Source organism: Leopardus geoffroyi, chromosome D4, assembly GCF_018350155.1.
Source record: "Leopardus geoffroyi isolate Oge1 chromosome D4, O.geoffroyi_Oge1_pat1.0, whole genome shotgun sequence".
In the NCBI taxonomy this organism is placed as follows: domain Eukaryota; kingdom Metazoa; phylum Chordata; class Mammalia; order Carnivora; family Felidae; genus Leopardus; species Leopardus geoffroyi.
The window spans coordinates 86,070,308-86,090,248 of NC_059342.1; the positions used below are offsets into that span (position 1 = coordinate 86,070,308).

General features: G+C 44.8%; 1 protein-coding gene across 5 annotated transcripts in view; it reads left to right on the forward strand.

Moving 5' to 3' along the window:
* The window catches only part of GARNL3 (GTPase activating Rap/RanGAP domain like 3), a 148,808-nt gene that overhangs the window by 33,246 nt on the left and 95,621 nt on the right, over positions 1-19,941 (forward strand). For 3 of the 5 annotated variants that reach the window (XM_045469758.1, XM_045469757.1, XM_045469756.1), the window contains exon 3: positions 4,449-4,518. In XM_045469758.1, the coding sequence (XP_045325714.1) occupies positions 4,449-4,518 (70 nt within the window). Of the gene's footprint in view, positions 1-3,344; positions 3,461-3,700; positions 3,721-4,448; positions 4,519-19,941 lie in introns of those variants that run through there. The other 2 variants (XM_045469760.1, XM_045469761.1) reach the window with 2 other exon arrangements.

Consider the following 19,941-nt stretch of genomic DNA (forward strand, 5'->3'; position numbering starts at 1 on the left):
CGCACTGCTAGGGCAACCCTTTTAGGGAGGAGATGTCATGCTGAGCTGTGATGCTATACTTAGCCTTGCCCTGGGAGGCCTACTGCTTGGCCCCAAGCCTCCTCTTCTGCAAGGTTGGCGGGGGAGGGGTCTTATTTAAAACTCTGGAAAAAGCGTGTAATCATTTATGGCAAATGTCCCTTCCCAGGGTTCTAACAACCTAAGAATTGATACTACTAATAAGAGCAGTAATAATAGCTAACACTAATTGAGTAGTTTTTATGTGACAGACCTTGTACTTAAAATAAACTTTTATTCTAATTTATTCTTTCTAACCCTGTTAAGTAGGCGACACCAACAACCACATTTTATCCAGGAGGGAACTATTGCCCAGAGAGGTTAAGGACTTATATCTGTGACTGAAGCACCTGCCCCTAAGGACCGTATCACCCGTATGTCCTACCATTAGTAGAAAACAAACAAGGCCTTGTCCTTCCTCATAAAAGTGCTGCAGAATGGTTAACGGGTTTCCCAGGGATTCCAGAGTCGTCTGGAAGAGCAGTATTTTTCAAAACACTGTCTGTGGACCACCTGTATCAGAATTCTCCCGGCTGCTTGTTAGAGTCGCAGACGTGCTGAATCACAGCCTCTGGGAATAGGGCCAGGGAACCTGCATTTTTAGAAAGCTTCCCCCAGGGATTCTAGTGGACTTGAGTATTTCCATTGGCTTATTAATCACAGTTTATGGGTAGGCCTGAAACCAACAAAAAGGATCTGTGAGGCTGCATGGCAGTGGCCGAGCAAACTTTCTCTGTAAAAAGGCCAGGTAGTAAATAGCTTGAGCTTTGTGGCCCATGCAGTCCCTGTTGCAGGTACTCAGCTCGGTCTTTGTGATGCCAAAGCCGTTGCAGACTACCTGTATCCAGAGGGCGCGGCTGTGTGCGAATAAAACTTTGTTCGCAGTAACAGGCAGTTGGGGGGGCCACCGTTTGCTCACCCCAGAGAGTCATCCTGGCCTACCAGCCCTCTGACAACCCCTTTTTGTGGGAGTTACCCTTCTCCTGTCGGTTACCTGTGGAGAGCTTTATCTGTTAAGGTAAAATCACCTGTGGTAATAAACTCTGAGTCTTAGTGCCATAAAATAAGAAAAGTTATTTTTCACTCACATCATGTGGGATCTTCTCTGTGGTCACCAAGCCTCCTTCGTGTTGTGGCTTCACCCCCCGCTTGGTCTTCATTGCCCTCTCCATTCAACCAGTGGATGAGGAAAGAGAGCAAGGACTATCTGTGGAAGAGGTGCCCATCATTTCTACCCGCGGTGCACTGGCCAGAACTCTTACTGTCTGGAGTCCAAAACCCATGAATTCTCAAAGCCTGTGAAGCCCTTGGTCTCTAGACGCTCTCTGTTTGCTTCTTGTGTGTGAAATCCATCTGGCTCTTGCCCGGGTTCGTCTCTTCTTTGTAAAAAACCTTGCTAAGGTCGGCCAGTGGCAGCCGTGCACAGCATCGCTGCTCTGTCCAGCCACTTTCCCTAGGGCTGCAGGTCCGCCTTCTACATTACCGCGGGTGTAAGTTTCATCCCATATTTTGCCACCTTGTTATGTAGAGCTCCATTTTCCCAGCCTCTGAGATCAATTTCCTTACTGGCAGCTGCCTGCCTACCAGGCCGGTGCCACAGATAGTAGGTTGTTGCTATGGGAGCACCCCACTTGCAAGATACCTACTTCCATATGACTTTGGGTGACACCACAGCTTTAACGGGTAAACCTAAATTCTAAGGGATGAACACACTCAGTGTTTAGTTCTTGCTCACATCATATTCTAATACGGAGGCTCTTGGAGGTGTGGCCTTCTGCTTCGTCTTTCAGAGACCCAGGTGTTTTTCCTCTTGATGCTCTGCCCTCCTGGGGGTCCTTGCAGCCCTCCCCACCCTGCTGGCCAAGGGGAAGGAGAAAGTAAGACGTCCCATGGGATGTGCCTGGAAGTGGTGCCCATACCCTCTTTGCCAGAGCCCAGTCATGTAGTCACACTGCAAGAGGGGCTTGGGACACGCAGTCTAGTGACAAGCCCAAGAGGAAAACAGATTAAGGTTTGGCGTGCACATAGCAGTGTCTGCTTCCTGGGCCAGAGCTGTCTGGACGGATAGAACAATGACCATTGGCTTATGAGAGAGAACGTCAGCCTTCGTGCCCACGAGGGGTGCTCTCAGGCATTAGCTAGTTAGATCCAAACGGTGTGCGAAGATCTCCACTAATACAACAAACACGTCCCGCATGTCCACTCTGTGCCGAGCAGTAGGCCAGGCGCGGGGACCTGCAGGAGAACAAAGTTCCTCTTGGAGCTCCGGGTGACCTCTTCAATCACATCTCCTGTGCTGGGTCCGAAGGGGCCAGAGAGCCTGGGGACGGCGTAGGGGAGCCAGGAGGGTTTCATAACAAGGCGGTTTGAGTGCCTCCTGAGGCCGCAGAAGTGCACCCCATATAGTTCAGCCTGGCTCCCACCATCAGCAGGCACTGTCTCTGCAGTGTATTGGGGGAGATGTAATTAGAGGGGGAAAAGGACAACCGATAGCAGATGTTCTGTTTATCTCTCTCTGGTTGTTTTCATAGGACACTGCTTTCCCACTATGAAGCTTCTGAGGATGTGATTGCCCCAGGACACAGACCTGTCATCTTTGTTGAGTTACTTTCTGGCTGTTGGCAAAGTTAGGGAGCTGGCACTGTGTCTTAGAACACCCTCGGTGGTGCTGAGAGCAGCCTGGGGAGGGGCCCAGAGCCCAGCATGTTTGTTCTTTTCATGATATTGGCCATTCGTGTTAGAAACTGCTGCTATTGATGGTGGGCTGGTGGCCCCACTAAAACTGAAGAGGTGGGCCGAGCCAGGCAGACAGAGCTTTCAGTCATCAGCCACTGGGCGTCCACTCTCTGCCTGATCTCTAGCTGGTGCTTAGACACTCCTGTCACTGGAGCCCCCTCTCTCGGTTACGCGGGGCCACCGGGGAAGGATCCTGAAACTGTTATGTAGGGCAATGGCAGATTCTCCAGGAGGGTTTTGAAAATGGACATAGAGGACATATTTAATACAGACCAGAAGTTTTAAATCTCTTTCAGGGATTTGGGGGGGGGGGGCAGAAAATCCTGTCACTGAAAGCAGGACGGTTGCCTGGGTAATATCTAGGACACTCTTCCAAGCTGCAGTCATTAATTTGTTGCACATTTTCTGCTAAGGAAGTGGAGACTACAAAAGGTTAAATTTCTCATATAAGATTAATTCAGCCATCTCTGTGAAATGGTGGAAGCAGAATACCATTAGACCCTCTAATCTCATTTCTCTCATGCTGTCTTGCTTGGAGCCTATCAAATAGTGTCCTGGCAAAGAGTCAGGTCCGTGGATGCTAAACAGCAGAGTCAGTCTCTTCCTGAGCGTGCCAAGGAGGCTGTAATGTAGAAAATGTAGCTACCTTTTAAGGAAGGATGAAAAGGTACAAAATTCACCTTTCTCTGCATGTTAGAGCCCAAACATTTTTGGATATATCAAACATGGAGCTCCCGTGCAGTTCTGTTTTCTGCGTTTCAGTAGGAGTTATTTGCATGACCTCTGAGGACAAGACTTGTTAAAGCTGCTTGCATTTGTGAATCTCCGGTGGTTTCAGGAGCACTGCTTGGGGTCCTAAATATACTACCTCGTGGATAAGATACGTATCTTTTGAGTGTGTAACTATACATTCAAGATGTAAATGCAGTAAGAGTTTCACCCGTGTTTTAATTGCGCTTCTCCACAATGCATGTGATTTTTCTTATCTGATTTAAGCCTCCTGGGGGTGGGGGGTGGGAGAGGCATTAGCTACTGTTATATAAAAAGTAAGTATCCTTGAAGTTAGGTTTTTAGATTTTTCTGTCAGGGCTGCTCTCTTTTTTTCACATTGTCATATTGTCATAAATTAAAGCGGGGGGTGGGGGTGGTGGGGAGGGGCCTACCAGGATTTTGAAGTTTTTCCCTCCTATTTCAAGTTTCATTTCTGCCATATAGCATCAAATAATGCTGGTTATTTTTATGTTGAACATTTGGGACAAAGAGGCTCTCTTAAACGAAAGATAATTGCAAGCTTTGTCCCTGGCCTCAAGTTTACTGCAGGGTTTCTCATCCCCTTTGGTTATACAGAAATGAAATTATAAACCACCAGTCGCCTTGGAAATTTCAATCGATTCCAAATGACTAAATATTTAATTCAATCATTGCCTATACTTGCAGGGATGACTCGGGTGTTTTTCTTTTTACTGAGGGCTCCAGGAAGCTGGGCACTGCAATGGCTGCTGAGGACTGTGTCTGTGGCGAGGAGGCTCCCCTGCAGTGAGGAGCTGGGGCGAGCCTGTTCCATAGCAGCCCTTTTTGCAAATGGTGGTGGATTTTTGCAGAAGGTTTGTGGCCAGATCGCTATGTATAATACTGATGAAGCATTTTTGTTCCAGCTCTGTCTCGGAAGACCTAGGCTGTAGACGTGGGGATTTCAGTAGGAAACATTATGGATCTGTGGAGCTGGTAAGTTTACACTGTCTGTTCAGTGGTAGTACATTGATTTAGATTTAGAGCATCGCCAAGCTCATCAGATCTTTTGTTGTCTATTTACTGTCAGACCATGTGGGTACAGTATAAGGCTTGGACGGGAAGAAATGACTGTTGAAAGGCCATAAAAATCCGATCATCTTTATCTACTTGTTTTTATTGTCACGTACTCTTAATCTGTGTCTCCCAGTCTGTTAAAAATATGTTGTGGCTTGGTATTTTTCTCTGGTGTATAAAATCGGGGTATGTAATTCAATTAAATGATTAATGAATTAAGAGAGGCAGCATTGGGTTTTTGTATTATCTTATTCTTAAAAGTTTACACACCTAGTTTCTGAGGTTTAAATATTATTGAAAGACTTATTCTGATTTTCTGTACCTTTGCTTTCTGGATATGTGATAGGAGTTAGAATATTGATGAGATTTCTTTTTCTTCCTATTAAAAGTATATTTGTTGGGCTAGATAAATGACTTTAATAGATGATAGATATGCGGAATGAAAATATACACATTTTCCTCATGAGAGACATTGGGTTTATGTTATGATTTTTGGAAAGAGTATGCTTTCATTTTAAAAGAGGAATAATAATAATGAAGGCATATTTTAGCCTCAATATTTTGAAGACAGAATTGTGATTTTGGTCCCCCATGGAAATGTGAACAAATTTTCAGGAAAATGTGCTCATGGAATTCTCTTGATTATTATCTAACACTATTAAAAACATTAAATTTATTATTTCTATTTACAAAAAAATGAGTTGCTTGGATCCATTTGTGTCGAACCCAGTTATCCTCCACTAATATATGCTGCATTCTTGCAGGGCTTAAGTAGTAGGAAAAATTATACCAGAGTTGTGTACCAGTAGCATTTTATTTGAACTCCAGCTTATCTTACAGACCCGGCTGTATTATCTGGCCCAGGGCTGAGTAGTCTTGAAAATATAAAATAAGTAAAAGGTTTGGTCCTTGTTCTTAAGGAGCTTACTGTCTTGAGCTGGGCAGATAAGATACGTAAAATATCTAAAAAATGAATTTAGTCACATAAAAGACACATTGCTTGACTCACTCAATGCATGTTCTGTGTCAGTCATCGGTGGCACCGGGCCAGCTCAGACCACCGCCTCTCCCGAAGGAGCACGTGTGTCACTGTAATTCGGGGCGGGAACTGGTAAATATCGGGAGAGGGATACAGATAGGGCACGGTGGGGGTTAAGAGAAGGGAGGGTGTGACCCTTCCTCGCCAGGGATCTTACGGAAGCAGCCTGGAAGGCCTCCCACAGGCTGTCTAACGTGGGTTGGTGGTGAAAGAAGACCGACAGTAGATGTTGGCCAACAATGTGATTCTTGGCGGTGCTGTATTCCAAGGGCAGTGAGCAAGTGGCCCTGCCTAGCAGAGAGTGTGAGGCAGCAGAGCCGAGTGGTACAGAGCCGGCAGACTTTGAAATCGGGCCGGCTTCGCATACTGGCTCCACCACCCACCGTTGTCCGGGAGCTTCTCTGAACCTCAGTGGTGCCAAAGAACACATGCTCTGAAGTCGTGCCTGTTTCATCATTTCCTAGCTGTATGATCTTGGACTTCTTTTGGCCCCCGCTTTCTCATCTGTGGGGATATCATATTATTATATAAATGGAGATATTAATATTATCTGCCTTATAGAGTTGTCGGGAGGATTGAATGAGATGGCACGCATGAGCACAGTTCCTGTTAGGTAGCCATCTGTGGTGGTATAGATAAAATTTGGCAATAAAAGTAGAACCGTGGCTCTCACTCAGGTAAAGACTTTGAACCTGATCCAGTAAGTCATACGGAGCTCTTATAAACAGTGAGAGTGGTGTTTGGGGAGAAAACAAAGTCATGAAAGATGGATTATTTATTCACTTATTTAAATGTTTATTTTTGAGAGAGAGCATGCGTGCTGGTGGGGGAGGGGCAGAGAGAGAGGGAGACAGAGGATCTGAAGCGGGCTCTGTGCTGACAGCAGAGAGCCTGTTATGGGGCTTGAACTCATGAGCCGTGAGATCATGACCTGAGCTGAAGTCAGACACTTAACTGATCTCCCAGACCCCCCAAAGGTGACCCTTTGTAGACTTGTGGGAACCACACACTGTCAGGCTGGGGAGGTACTTGAGTGTAGTGGTTCTCAAACTCGAGCAGCCACCTGCATCACATGGAGAGTTTATCACAATGGGCTGCTGGGCTCCATCCCCAGAATTTCCAATCCAGTAGGTCTGGGGTTAACCCAGAACGTGCATTTCTAGCAAGTTCCCAGAGGATGGTGATGTTGCCAGTCCCAGGATCACGCTTGAAGAAACCCTGCCTTGGTGAGCCCTAGACTAGCCATCATCACCCCCAGCCTGATGAGGCAGCTCACTGGCTAAATTTCTTCCTTCCATTTGTTCAGGTTTTTACTCTGGAGCCATGAGTGTGTGTGTGTGTGTGTGTGTGTGTGTGTGTGTGTGTGTGTGTGTGTGTGTGTAGCTGACTTTTTGAATATTATAAAGTAAATTTTAAATACATTTAAAAATTCCAATAATGGGGGGTGCCTGGGTGGCACAGTCGGTTGAGCGTCCGACTTCAGCCAGGTCATGATCTCGCGGTCCGTGAGTTCGAGCCCCGCGTCGGGCTCTGGGCTGATGGCTCAGAGCCTGGAGCCTGTTTCCAATTCTGTGTCTCCCTCTCTCTCTGCCCCTCCCCCGTTCATGCTCTGTCTCTCTCTGTCCCAAAAATAAATAAACGTTGAAAAAAAATTAAAAAAAAAAAATTCCAATAATGGGAATTAGGTGGTTCACTTGGTTAAGCATCAGAGTTGATTTGGGCTCAGGTCATAATCTTGAGGTTTGTGAGTTCAAGCCCCATGTCGGATTCTACACTCACAGCACTGACCCTGCTTAAGGTTTTCTCTGTCCTTCTCTCTGCCCCTCTTTCACTTGCATGCACTCTCTCTCTCTCTCTCTCTCTCATAATAAATAAATAAGCATTAAAAAAATCCATGTGTCATTCCTCTGCCCTGCAGCCCCTTTTTTCATCTCCTTTGGGTACCTTCCAGTCTTTAGAGCTACTCACCTCATTCCCACATAGTTGTAATCAAATTATATGTATAATTTCACATTTCTCTCTTTTTTTTCATTTAGCTATATTTTGTAAATGTCTTTTTTTTTTTTTTAACGTTTATTCATTTTTGAAAGACAAGAGACAGAGCGTGAGTGGAGGAGGGGCAGAGAAAGAGAGACACAGAATCCAAAGCAGGCTACAGGCTCTGAGCTGTCAGCACAGAGCCTTGATGTGGGGCTTGAACCCACAAACTCTGAGATCATGACGCTAGCCGAAGTCGCACGCTCAATCAGCTGAGCCACCCAGGTGCCCCTGTAGATGTCTTCTTGTTATATAGTCTTCAAGTTACCATTTTAATCATGTGGTAGCCCAACATTGCCATAGATTCTCTGGGTGCCAGTCCCCCTCCTTTTGTGCAATTAGGTTGTGTCGACTCTTCCCTTGTTAGAAATGACAGGCACTGGTGGTTGGCATGGTTGAGAGGAGTGAAATGAGCCAAGTTCCATTTTTGCCCTCTCAGGATCTCTTGAAATTCTGACTCCAGTGTTTTAAGGAAGGAGACATTTGCTGTCCTCTGACCAACAGGCGTGATTAAATTAGTAACCGTTTTGTGGATTCTCTGGTCATGAGAAAATAAGGTTAATTTTTTTTTTTTTTTTAACACACTCGGGTTGATAAATGTTTTTGGAAACTCAATAAATCTTGGGCATCCTGAAACTCAAAGTTGGTAAAAGGGTGGCCAGCAGCCTGTAAAATTGAAATTTTTGCGTAGACTTCTTTTGACCTTGGCCGAATGAAGTAAAAGTCCTTGTGAAGAACCAAGCTTGGCTGTTCACATCAACAGTGAGGATAGGTTTCGGGGCTCAGTTGGCTTGATTTAAATTGGGCGTACACTTGGTGAGCGAGAACGTGAAGCTCAGACCTTTATGAGAAGGCTCACGGAGGGCTTCTCGGTGCTCACCCGATAACCATTTAGTGGAGGCCTGTCACCCCTCAGCAGGCCCGGTGCTAAGCCCCGAGAGGAGGGAAAAGCAGTTTCTCTGCCCTCCTGGAGCTGTGTCTGGCTTTAGGAACCTCCAGCGTTTAGTGCCCAGGCTGCTGCCTCACTGGATCCCAGCTGTTCCCTGCCTTCATCAGGGATTGTTTCCTTGCAAGGAACAAAGGCCCACTCAGTCCAGCTCAAGTCTGAGGCGATTCACGGAAAGCATGTGGGTGGGTCTCACCAAAATGAAGCTCAGCCAGCACAGCTGGGCCTCATGTGACCGGGAAGCCATCAAGCAGCTATTTTCTCGGGTTCTCTCTGGTCTGTGATTTCTCCCCTGCAAATCGGTGCCGTTCTGTCTGCGGCCCAGCTCCCCTGATTGCACAGTCACCTCTCTCCCGTCTGTTTTCCCGGTGGTGATGGTTTGTTTGTTTGGTTGGTTGGTTGGCTTTTGTTTTTTTATTGTGGTCAAATACGCACTACATAAAATTTAGCATTTTTGAGAGTACACTTCAGGGGGGCAGTGAGCATATTCACAATGTTGTGCAGCTATCATCATCACCCACTATCAGAGCATTTTTCATCATCCCTAAGAGTAACTGTACCCATCAGACAACAACGCCACATTCCCCTCTCTTCCCAGCCCCTGTAACCTCTAGTCTACTTTCTGTCTCTATGAATTTGCCTATCCTAGGGACCTCGTGTAAGTGGAGTGCTACCGTCTTTGTCCTTTGTGTCTGGTTTATTTCACTTGGCATGCTTTTTTCAAGGTCCATCCATGTTCTAGCATGTATCAGAATTTCTTCCCTTTCATGGATGAATTGTGTCCTTTATAGACACCACATTTGGTTTATCCATTTGTCTAAATGAATGCTTGGGTTGCTTGCACTTTTTTAGCTATGGTGAATAATGTTGCCATGAACGCTGGTGTGCGAGTATTTGAGTCGCTGTTTTCAAATCTTTTGGGTCTGTTAGCTAGGAGTGGAATTGCTGGATCATGTAATAATTCTCTTTTTAACTCTTAGAGAATTCCCAAGCTTGTTTCCACAGTGGCCGCGCCATTTTACGTTTCCATCAGTGATGCACGAGGGTTCCACTCTCTCCACACTCTCACCCGTATTGGCTCCATTTTGTTTAATAGCCATTCCAATGGATGTAGAGGGGCACCTCCTCATTGTTGTGATTGGCCTTTCGCTCGTGATTAATGACGTTGAGCATCTTTTCATGCGCTTAATGGTCATTTGTATTTCTCCTTTGGAGAAATGGTATTGAAGTTCTTTGCCCTCTTTGCCTGTTTTTTAATGGGGTTGTTTGTTTTGCTGTTGAATTGTTTGTCTTGTCCTGAGTTACAGGAGTTCCTAATATATTCTAGATACTAATTCCCTCATCAGATATATGATCTTCAAATCTTTTTTCTTGTTATCTTGGCTGTTTTCTTACTCTGTTGACAATATTCTTTGATGCATAGAAGTTTTTAATTTTCATGAAGTCCAATCCATCCATTTTTCCTTTTTAAAATGTTTGTTTGTTTATGTAATCTCTACACCCCACATGGGGCTCAAACTCATGCCCCCCGAGATCGAGAGCCATGTGTTCCTCCGACTGAGCCAGCCAGGTGCCCCTCATCTATTTTTTCTTTTCTTGCAGGTGCTTTCAATAGTATATTCAGGAAGTCACTGCCAAATCCAAATGTCACGAAGATTTCACCCTGTGTTTTCTTCTAAGAGCTTGATAGTTTTAGGTTTTACATTTTTTGTGTTTGATCCATTTTGAATTGTTGTATGTGGTATATGGTGTAAGGTAGGGGTCCAGCTTCATTTGATAGGCTTATGATCTATTTGGAGTTATTTCATGTGTATTTGGAGTGACACAGGGGTCTGGCTTCATTATTTTGCACGTGGAGATCCATTTTTCCAGCCCCATTTATTGAAAAGACTGTTCTTTTGGGGTGCCTGGGTGGCTCAGTCAGTTGAGCATCCAACTCTTGATTTTGGCTCAGGGCTCATGGTTTGTGAGTTTGAGCCCCACATCAGGCTCCTCACTTGAGTGTGGAGCCTACTTGGGATTCTGTCTGTCTGTCTGTCTGTCTCTCTCTCTCTCTGTGCCCTCCCCCTGCTTGCACACACTTATTCACATGCTCACTCACTCTCAAAATAAATAAAGTTAAAAAAAAAAAAAAAAAGACTGTCCTTTCCCCATTGAATGATCTTGGCACCCTTGTCTAAAATCCATTGACCATATATGCAAGGGTTGATTTCTAGGCTTTGTCTTCCATCCTGCTAGTCTCTATGTCTGTCTTCACACCAGAGTGATATTTTAAAATGTTGACAATAGGGGCGCCTGGGTGGCGCAGTCGGTTAAGCGTCCGACTTCAGCCAGGTCACAATCTCGCAGTCCGTGAGTTCGAGCCCCGCGTCGGGCTCTGGGCCTATGGCTCAGAGCCTGGAGCCTGTTTCCGATTCTGTGTCTCCCTCTCTCTCTGCCCCTCCCCCGTTCATGCTCTGTCTCTCTCTGTCCCAAAAATAAATAAACGTTGAAAAAAAAAAAATTAAAAAAAAAAAATAAAAATAAAAATAAATAAATAAATAAAATGTTGACAATACAGTGTCTTTTCTTTCCTAAAACCCTTGGCTGCCCATTCAAGACCCTTTGCAAAGCCCTACAAGAGCCTGTGTGATCCGGTTCTGCCTTCCTCTTCCACCTTCTCTCATGCCACTCCCTCACTGTGCTTCACACATTTCGCCTTATTTTGGTCTCCAGAACGCTGTGAGTTCTTCCCTGTCCCAGGACCTTTGCACTTAAACTTCCTTCTGCCTGGAATGGGCTTCTCCGGCACTTCTCATGGCTGGTTTCAGCTTAAATGTCACCTCTCTCGGGGGTGCCTGGGTGGCTCAGTCAGTTAAGCATCCAACTTTGGCTCAGGTCATGATCTTGGGGTCCGTGTGTTTGAGCCCCATGTAGGGCTATGTGCTGATAGCTCACAGCCTGGAGCCTGCTTTGGAATCTGTGTCTCTCTGCCCCTCTTCCACTCACACTCACGCATGCTCACTCTCTCTCTCTCTCTCTTAAAAATAAATAAACATTAAAAAAATTTAAATGTCACTTTCTCAGAGAGGCACTCTCCCTAAAGTGGTTCTCTTCTCCATGCTGTTCTCTAACTCAGCATCCTATTTCTTCTCTTAATAGTATTTAACAACCTCCATTTATTTCATGTATTTATTTACTTTCTACTCTGTCATCCACCAGGAATGAGGGTGGGAACCATGTCTGTCTTGCTCATTGTTGTATTTCTAAGACCTGGCACACACTAAATTCTTATTAAATGCTGTTTGTTACTAAATTGACTTCCAGCCCCCTAGTTTCCCCTGGTCTTACAACCCCAATGCCCACCACCGTCTGTTCATCCTTCAGCCCTAATTTCAAATTCCAAGTAGAACAGATTGGTTCCTCTGGTTCAGGTGTCTGTCCCTGATTGACACTGTTGTGTTCGGGGAAGTGGCGTCATGTGGTATAAAAACGGCCTCTTAAAAAAAAAAAAAAAAAAAAAAAAGACCTCTTAGACCCATCACCTCAGCACAGTTTGTGGGTGGGGCAACTTCTCTCTGAAAACGTTATAGACAAAATTCAGTTTCAAACGGTATGACCCCCCCGCCAAATGGTTCTCTAACGTTCCCTCATCTGGTAGATGATTTATAATCTCAAACTAAAAAACACCTGGTGAGAATTTCTTCTTCTGCCAGTGGACTGTTCTCCCTGGCACTTTTCTCAGTCCCACACACAAGGGTGTAGATTATAAACTTCCTAAAAATAGGGGCGCCTGGGTGGCGCAGTCGGTTAAGCGTCCGACTTCAGCCAGGTCACGATCTCGCGGTCTGTGAGTTCGAGCCCCGCATCGGGCTCTGGGCTGATGGCTCAGAGCCTGGAGCCTGTTTCCGATTCTGTGTCTCCCTCTCTCTCTCTGCCCCTCCCCCGTTCATTCTCTGTCCCAAAAATAAATAAACGTTGAAAAAAAAAATTAAAAAAAAAAAAATAGAAAGCGTGGCTCTTTAGTTACCACTGTCTGCCTAGCACCAAGCAGAGTACTTAACATTCATTACTTAGTAAGTATTGATTGAATGAATGAATGGTTCAATTTGGTTGAAATTAGAAAGTAGCCTAACCCATCAAATATAAATAAAGGAAAGGAATAATGAGCCTCTTTGGCACCCCCCCCCCCCAATATAATTGGACTCATTAGCTTGCAGTGCGTTCCATCTAAAATATATGCCATTTTTCTTCTTGATGAATTGAAAGTCTGGTCTCTCATGGCAGCATTCTCGGCAAAGCATAGCTATTACACCATCGACCATTCTTCACCACTTTATATCAAAATCTGTCAGGAAAAGCAAAGATTGTTTGTAGCTTTTATTGATCTTTTCTTGGCCTTTGACTCAGTGGATAAGAACCTGATGTGTTATGAATGATGAATGGTACGGGCACAATATAGATCTCTCTCCTGCCCAGCCCAGCTGCTGATTTTCATATAACCCTACATCTGGATACTTCTGGGGGTGTCACAGTCTGCAAAGTAGTTTCAAAGGGTAGTATTTTGTCCATTCCTTTTTAAACTTGGACCTCAATGATGCAAGCCTGTGTTTGGATGAGTTGCACTCTCCCCTGATGCACGGGAAAGACACATAAATGCTTCTCTATGAGGATGGCAGGGTTTTGTTGTTAGGAACTCACAGTGGCCTCCAAGGCTACCTGGTGGGACTCTCTAATCACTATCAAAAGGACAGTTTACCGTGGACTTGCTTGGCATCTGAGGTTTTATCTGTGTGGGGACTCTTGAAGTCCCGATACGTAGCGATTTGTATTTTTGCTCAGACACGAATTTGGATTATATCTGTGGGACTGTTGTACAGAAAGATGATTCTTGGCTAATGAGTGACGTAGCTGCTGGGCCCACGTCCCTGACACAGTGTGGTTTTGTTCTCTGTTCAGGGTTGAGTAGGCTTTTTGTTTTCATAGGCATTTGATAGGAGAAATTACGTTCTGTGTGGTATTACCAAATTGAGAGATTATTGAGGGCACCAGCATATTTCCCTCAGGAACACTAAAACATCAAGACTTCAACATTCTGCAGCTAAAATCACAAGTTGGGCAGATGTTCTCCAAAATTGAACCGGCTTATATCTAAGTCTGCGATAGCAGGTTGACTCCGTTAGGTACCTCCAGGCATGTTTATCTCAGAGCGTTTACCAGTAAGTTAGCACAGTGTAAAAGTGTGGGTGCTTTTTTGGATATTTTTGGTGTCTTGGTGGGTGATTGGTAATGCTGACTTTGAAACTTTTCCAGGCTAAAATCACTGCAACCATTTCCTGTGATGTAGAACCTTGAGACCTTCAACATGTAATTATGTATTATAATGGAGCCAGAAACCTTCTATTGTGATTATTATTTTGTTATTACTATTATTAGTTTCAATATTTATTGAATGTTTACTAGGTGCCAGTCACTGAGCTCAATGCTTGGTGCATTTCCCTATTTAACCCTCACAAACAATTGTAGGAAGTAGGCATTATTTCATTACGCTGTACCTGGTGCATGGTGGGGGGAGACATTTGTGGATATTGAATGGATCCCCATTTAACTGATGATCTCAGAGAGGTCCCACAGGCAGTGAAGCAGTAAAGGTGACATTTAAACCCACATCTGTGTGCCTCCAGGAGCCCCTGGGCCTCATCGCTCAGCCTCCAAGCCACTGTTTATAGGCTCTTTTCTAAAGAAACGAAGTGGATTGTTGGGAGCAGACAATTCTGCCCTTAATCAGCAGCACAGAGTAGCTCTGCTTTAGGTTTTTAGCTCAAACGTGTAATTTCAAACTCTCTTCTGGCCAAATCTTAACAGGCTTGATTTTAAGAAGAATGTTGATAAGGAATTATCCAAAGAGACATCCATGCCATAATAGTTTAAATTTAATTCCTGGATTAATGTCCACCATAAGATAGCTACCAAAACTTGGCCTTGCTGTTCTTGGCCACTCTTAGACTTGCTTCTCTTGATCTGTGCCTTGGCATTATTTCTTTAACTTGGCCTGATGGGCAGAATGGGAAAAAAGTCATATGAATCTAGATGGTATGTCTCTTGAAGGATGCTCTTGATTTTTCTGTCTGCCATAAAGTGTCTCTTTTAAAAGGGCCTATGAGAAAAGTTTTGCTCAGGACCAAAAAGTATGATGCTTCTCCTGAGGAGCTGCTCTGTTGTTAATCTTATGGGCCCTGGGATTCCTGTCAATGACTGGGGCTTTTTCCTCTTTGAATTGGCCTCCAGGGAGGCTCAGAGCCCTAATTATGGCTTGCCTCTCACCACCTTAAAGGGCTTTATAACGTACATCCTGATCAGATTCTCTTGCTTTCACTTTATTTACCCACACCCAATTCGCCCTTGTTCTGGGCTTGCTCTTATCTAACTCCATCCTTTGAGTAAGATATATCTCAGTAAGCTGCTTTAAATATTTTAAAAAATAAGGTAGAGCATAAACAAACAAGGCATTTCCCTATCCAGCCCTGAACCGCCTATCTTCTGTCCCCCATTGACGGTAGTCAGGTTTATGGAATGATTCTGACCCTTGTCTCCTCCCCACCCTATTTGTTGATATAGTATGACTTATGACCTACTTTCCAAGATCAGTGGCACCTGAAGAGAATTAGCACCACCTGACCAGCCTTTCGGTGACCATCTTGGGTAGTTGAGACCCCAAACGATACCAACTCCACTAGCTGAACACACACTGTAATAAGAATACCAAACAAGTCCTCCAGACTTTCCCAGGCAGAAATCTTGGAAACAGCCATGACATTCAGCATGAGCATGCTCTCTAGTTTCAAAACTAGAACTAGAGAGGGGCACCGACTGGCTCAGTCATTCTTGATCTCAGGGTCATGAGTTTGAGCCCTACGTTGGGTGTGGAGTTCTCACACACACACACACACACACACACACACACACACACACCCCTACCTACCTATCTACCTACCTAGAATTGGAGATACTCCATCCCCAACCTTCTGCAGGTCCAGGGATGCTCATGCTTTTCCTTTCTGCTGGCTTCCCATCCCCGTGCTGCCATGTCCTGCCCCACGAGGGGATCTCCCTGCTGCTGTAGCGGGTGTCCTGGGGTCTTTGTTTATTGACTTCTGTGGTCTTCAACTAGTGAGATATAGTATCCTGGCATCCTATAAAAATACTTTCAAATTCTGACCAATATATATTTCAAATATACTGACCAATGTTTAAAAGTTTATCTTTTAGATAATCAGATACACACTGTTCATAGATTGTTTACTTGGTAAATTCTTCGCAGGAAATCTAGTTTTCTGCCTTGATTGTGGTTTTTCACATACCCAGGAGGCAAATTTCTAACGTGTGTCTCGAGCACGCAGTCTTGCTTGGTGCCTGTTGGATAACATCCTTTGCCTCTCACATCTTGCCTGGGCCAGAGTGCTCTCTGCCCTGCACCTGTCACGTGCGCCCCCTCAGCATTCAGGAAGACCTGGCTCAGGAGCAGGTACCATCAGTTGTAGCAAAAGTAAATTTTTAACTTGCTCAAAAGTATATCGTGTTATATACCTTCGTATACTGTTGTCATGAAGAAAATATATTTTCATTGTTTTGAAAGTGCTTTTTTTTTAAGTTTTATTTATTTATTTATTTACTTAGAGAGAGAGCGAGAGAGAGAGCATGAGTGGGAGAGGATCAGAGAGAGAGGAGAGAGCGAGAATCCCAAACAGGCTCCACACCAACAGAGCCCAATACAGGGCTTGAACCGATGAACCGTGAGATTATGACCCGAGCCAAAAGTTGGATGCTCAACGGACCGAGCCACCCACGTGCCCCTAAAAGTGCCTTTTAAGAACCTGTACTTAACTTCTGAATTTAGACAGGTCCACCATCAAAACTGGGGGATCAGACAACCATGAACACACACGCACACGTTTGAAAACCACTGTTTTACTTCTATCAGGGCTGCTAAAGTTGAAAAGGAATTTGGTCTTATTTCCAGAATTTCACATGTGGGCTCTGAATATTAAGAGCTCTTTTTTTAGGTCCTTGGAAGGAAGTATAGCCCGTTTAACTTATTCACTGCCCCCCTGGCAGGCAGTTAGGAGACAGTCTCCCGGGCCTCTAGGACCAAGAGCATCTGAGGTCCCACTGAGGCCTCCTCTCCCTGCCCCTCAGCTGAGGCCCTGGCGTTTCAGCCCCTGCCTGTCTCGGGTCAGGTCGCCGTTTTCTTCAAGTACACATCCATCCCAGAGGTTGGAGCAGCTTTTCACCCTCTTTGCAAGAGAAGGGACAACCCGTGGGTTCTACAATTTGCTTCCCTTGCTTTCCCAACCAGGTGAGTTTAGGGAAAGTCCTGCCCCCAGTCGTGTCATGGCCGACTGACCACAAAGGGCTCCCAGTTTCACGCCCACTGTTACTATTGAGCCACAGCTAATATTCTTGTTTTTATATTGAACTATCTCCCCCACTTAATTAATGCAGTAACTTTGGCTTCCTTTTTGTGTAAGAAAAGGATTGTGTGCTTTCTGGGCTTTTTAATCGGTCTACTGCAGTCATCACTGTGGTGCACGGTCTTTTAAAATCATAGTCTCAAACTGCATTTGCTGAAGAGATGAGAAGATTTTTTAATTACTCTGGGAGCGCATTTCAGCCACACTCTGAATTCTCTTTTTTGATCCCTGTGATAGTTCCACTGGTTCCCTTCTGAATCCCTCCTTTGGATGCTTCCCCTTCTTGTCCTTCGCTGAGCCTGCTCTTGCCAAGGTCACAAAGACCTCCTCGCTCCTAAATCCGCTCCTCATCTTTATCTTACAGGACCACTCTGCAGCGTGGCCCGTGGTCACCTTCTCCTCCCTCAGGGCCTCCTGTGCCTCTACTCTCTGTCCTCATCCTCCTGCCTTCCCTGCTTCACTTCTTCAGCTTCTCTTCTGCGGGGCCCCCACATTTTGATGCTCCTCAGGGTTCCGTCTCAGACACACTGCTCCCCCACTGCGTGCTTCTCCCTGGTGATCTCTCCTACCCCGTGGCTTCAGTTACTACCTTCAGACTGGTGACTCGCCCATCCCCGTATTCTTCCCAGTTCTCTATCCACAGCGTGTAGAACCATCTGCCCAGATGGCCACTGGATGCCTCTCTTGGGATGGCCTGCAGGCGAGTGAACCTCAACATGCCCCAAACTGAATTCAGGCTGTCCTTCTTCCCTGCCCCCAAGCCCCTGAGTGGACAGTACTGCCTTCTTTTCAGTGGCTAATTCCAGAAACCAAACCCCACATCCAATGTCTTACCAAATCCTATTGGTTTTATGCCCTAGATGAACTTCATGCCTAAATTGTCCTTTATCCACACGGATGTGCACATACCACGCTAGACAGCCTTTCGAGTGGTAGGTAGGTAGATCCACACGTACACACACACACCCATGGAAATATATATGTATGTATTTATACTAATTTAAATTCCACAGTCACCTGATGTGGTATTACTACCCCCATTTTATAGATGAGATAACTAAAGTTCAGAGATTTATGAATGTGTTCAAGGTCACACAACTATTAAGTTGTAGAGCTTGCCCCCCCCCCCCGCCCCACCTCATCCACAGTAGTACAGTAAAACCTTGGATTGAGAGTAACTTGTTCTGTGAGTGTTCCACAAGACGAGCCAACATTTCTAATAAAGTTTAACTTGATAAACAAGCGATGTCTTGCAATAGGAGTAGTACGTGATGCTGAACATCACATGATCACAACTGAGCCAATGATTCTTTCTCGTGCACGCAGCGGGATTGTGGGTGATGGTCTCCCATGCTCGGATGCTCGGTCTCAGGCCTCCGTGTTTGACAGAGATCAGTGATTTTTCAGAATGTTGGAAGGTGCCCACAACTGGCATCGGTGTATTTTTTGTTATTTCAAAGCACCTATGGACAATCCTTTGCTTTTCCATAGAAGAGTAAGCCTAGGAATGAATGCTTTGCTTCATTCAGGTCAGGCTGCCTGCAGATATAGACCCTTTCCTCTGCTGCCTTATTGCCAGTTACATAAAATACAGTATATGACAAGAGTTTAATAATACTGTACTGTAGTCAGCATCCGTGCAAGCATATACAATGGTCCCCCCATGCAGAGAAAAATTCCATTGAGCCAATAGATAGCAGCGTTTCCGTTAGTGATAGTGAGAAGTCGTCCTACACAATAAACCTTCTCACTCTTGCCTCCTTCACACCAGCCACAGAAGGTTTTCAAAGGTAAGTGCAGGTGAATTTGTTTATTTTTCTTTGTATTTTGTATTTTCTTTACTATTTCGTATTATATTACAGTATTATAATCATTTTTATATGAATATTTTTGGGTTATGGAACGAATCACCTGAGTTTCCGTTATTTCTTATGGGGAAATTCACTTTGACATACAAGTGCTTTGGATTACAAGCATGTTTCCGGAACAAATTATACTTGCAAACCAAGGTTTTACTGTATTTATCCAAAAGTTGTATTTACCGAAAAGTTATCTTGCCACGTTATGGCCTGCTCCATTGCCCCTCAAACTTTATTGTGCATAAAACTCACTTCAGGAGTTTGTTTAAACTTCAGGTTCTGATTCATTATGTCTGGGGTGGGCTGAGTAGGGCACAGTTTTTATAAGCTTCCATGGTCAAAGTGACTTCAAGGTCCTTATACGTTTCCCATTTGATCTCTTAAGGAGATAGGAAGAGGAGAAGAACAGGAATGTTTGCTTCTGTGTACTCCCTTCTTCGTGTGACATTTATGTCATTTCCTCTTTCCCTGAGCTTCTGGCACTTTGTCTTGTCTCCCTGGCATCTCAAAAGATGGCATTCAACCAGTTTTGATAAGATTACATCGAGTTTGCCAGAATGCTCAGCTGTAATTAACCTGAGTCTGGGGGCTTTGATTTCCTTAATGCTGTAAAGAGTTCTTTCCCAAATATTCATCTCTGTCAACATCATCTGGATGCTTACAAGCAAACAAGTAGCACCACCAGCAAAAAACCTTCTGTCTGTCTCCTTTGTTTATTGAATAAAGTAGGAACTCTTTAGCCTGACGTTTAAGGCTTTCCCATAGTCTCTCTCCAGCTTGTCTTAGAAACCTTTGCTCATATGGCCCAGGATCCAGCCAAACAGGCGTTTACCTGCCATTGCCCAGGTGCCTGGGGCCTCTTTATGGCTCTCTTTCCTTCTAAAATGCCTTCTCGAAATAAGCATCTGTCCGGTCTGTTTTCCAAGCAGCTTTACCTGATTCCCCCATGGGAAAGTCATCTTTCCCTCCCGAGAACCCTCCATTTCTTTGCCTTTCTCTATGACACCTGTC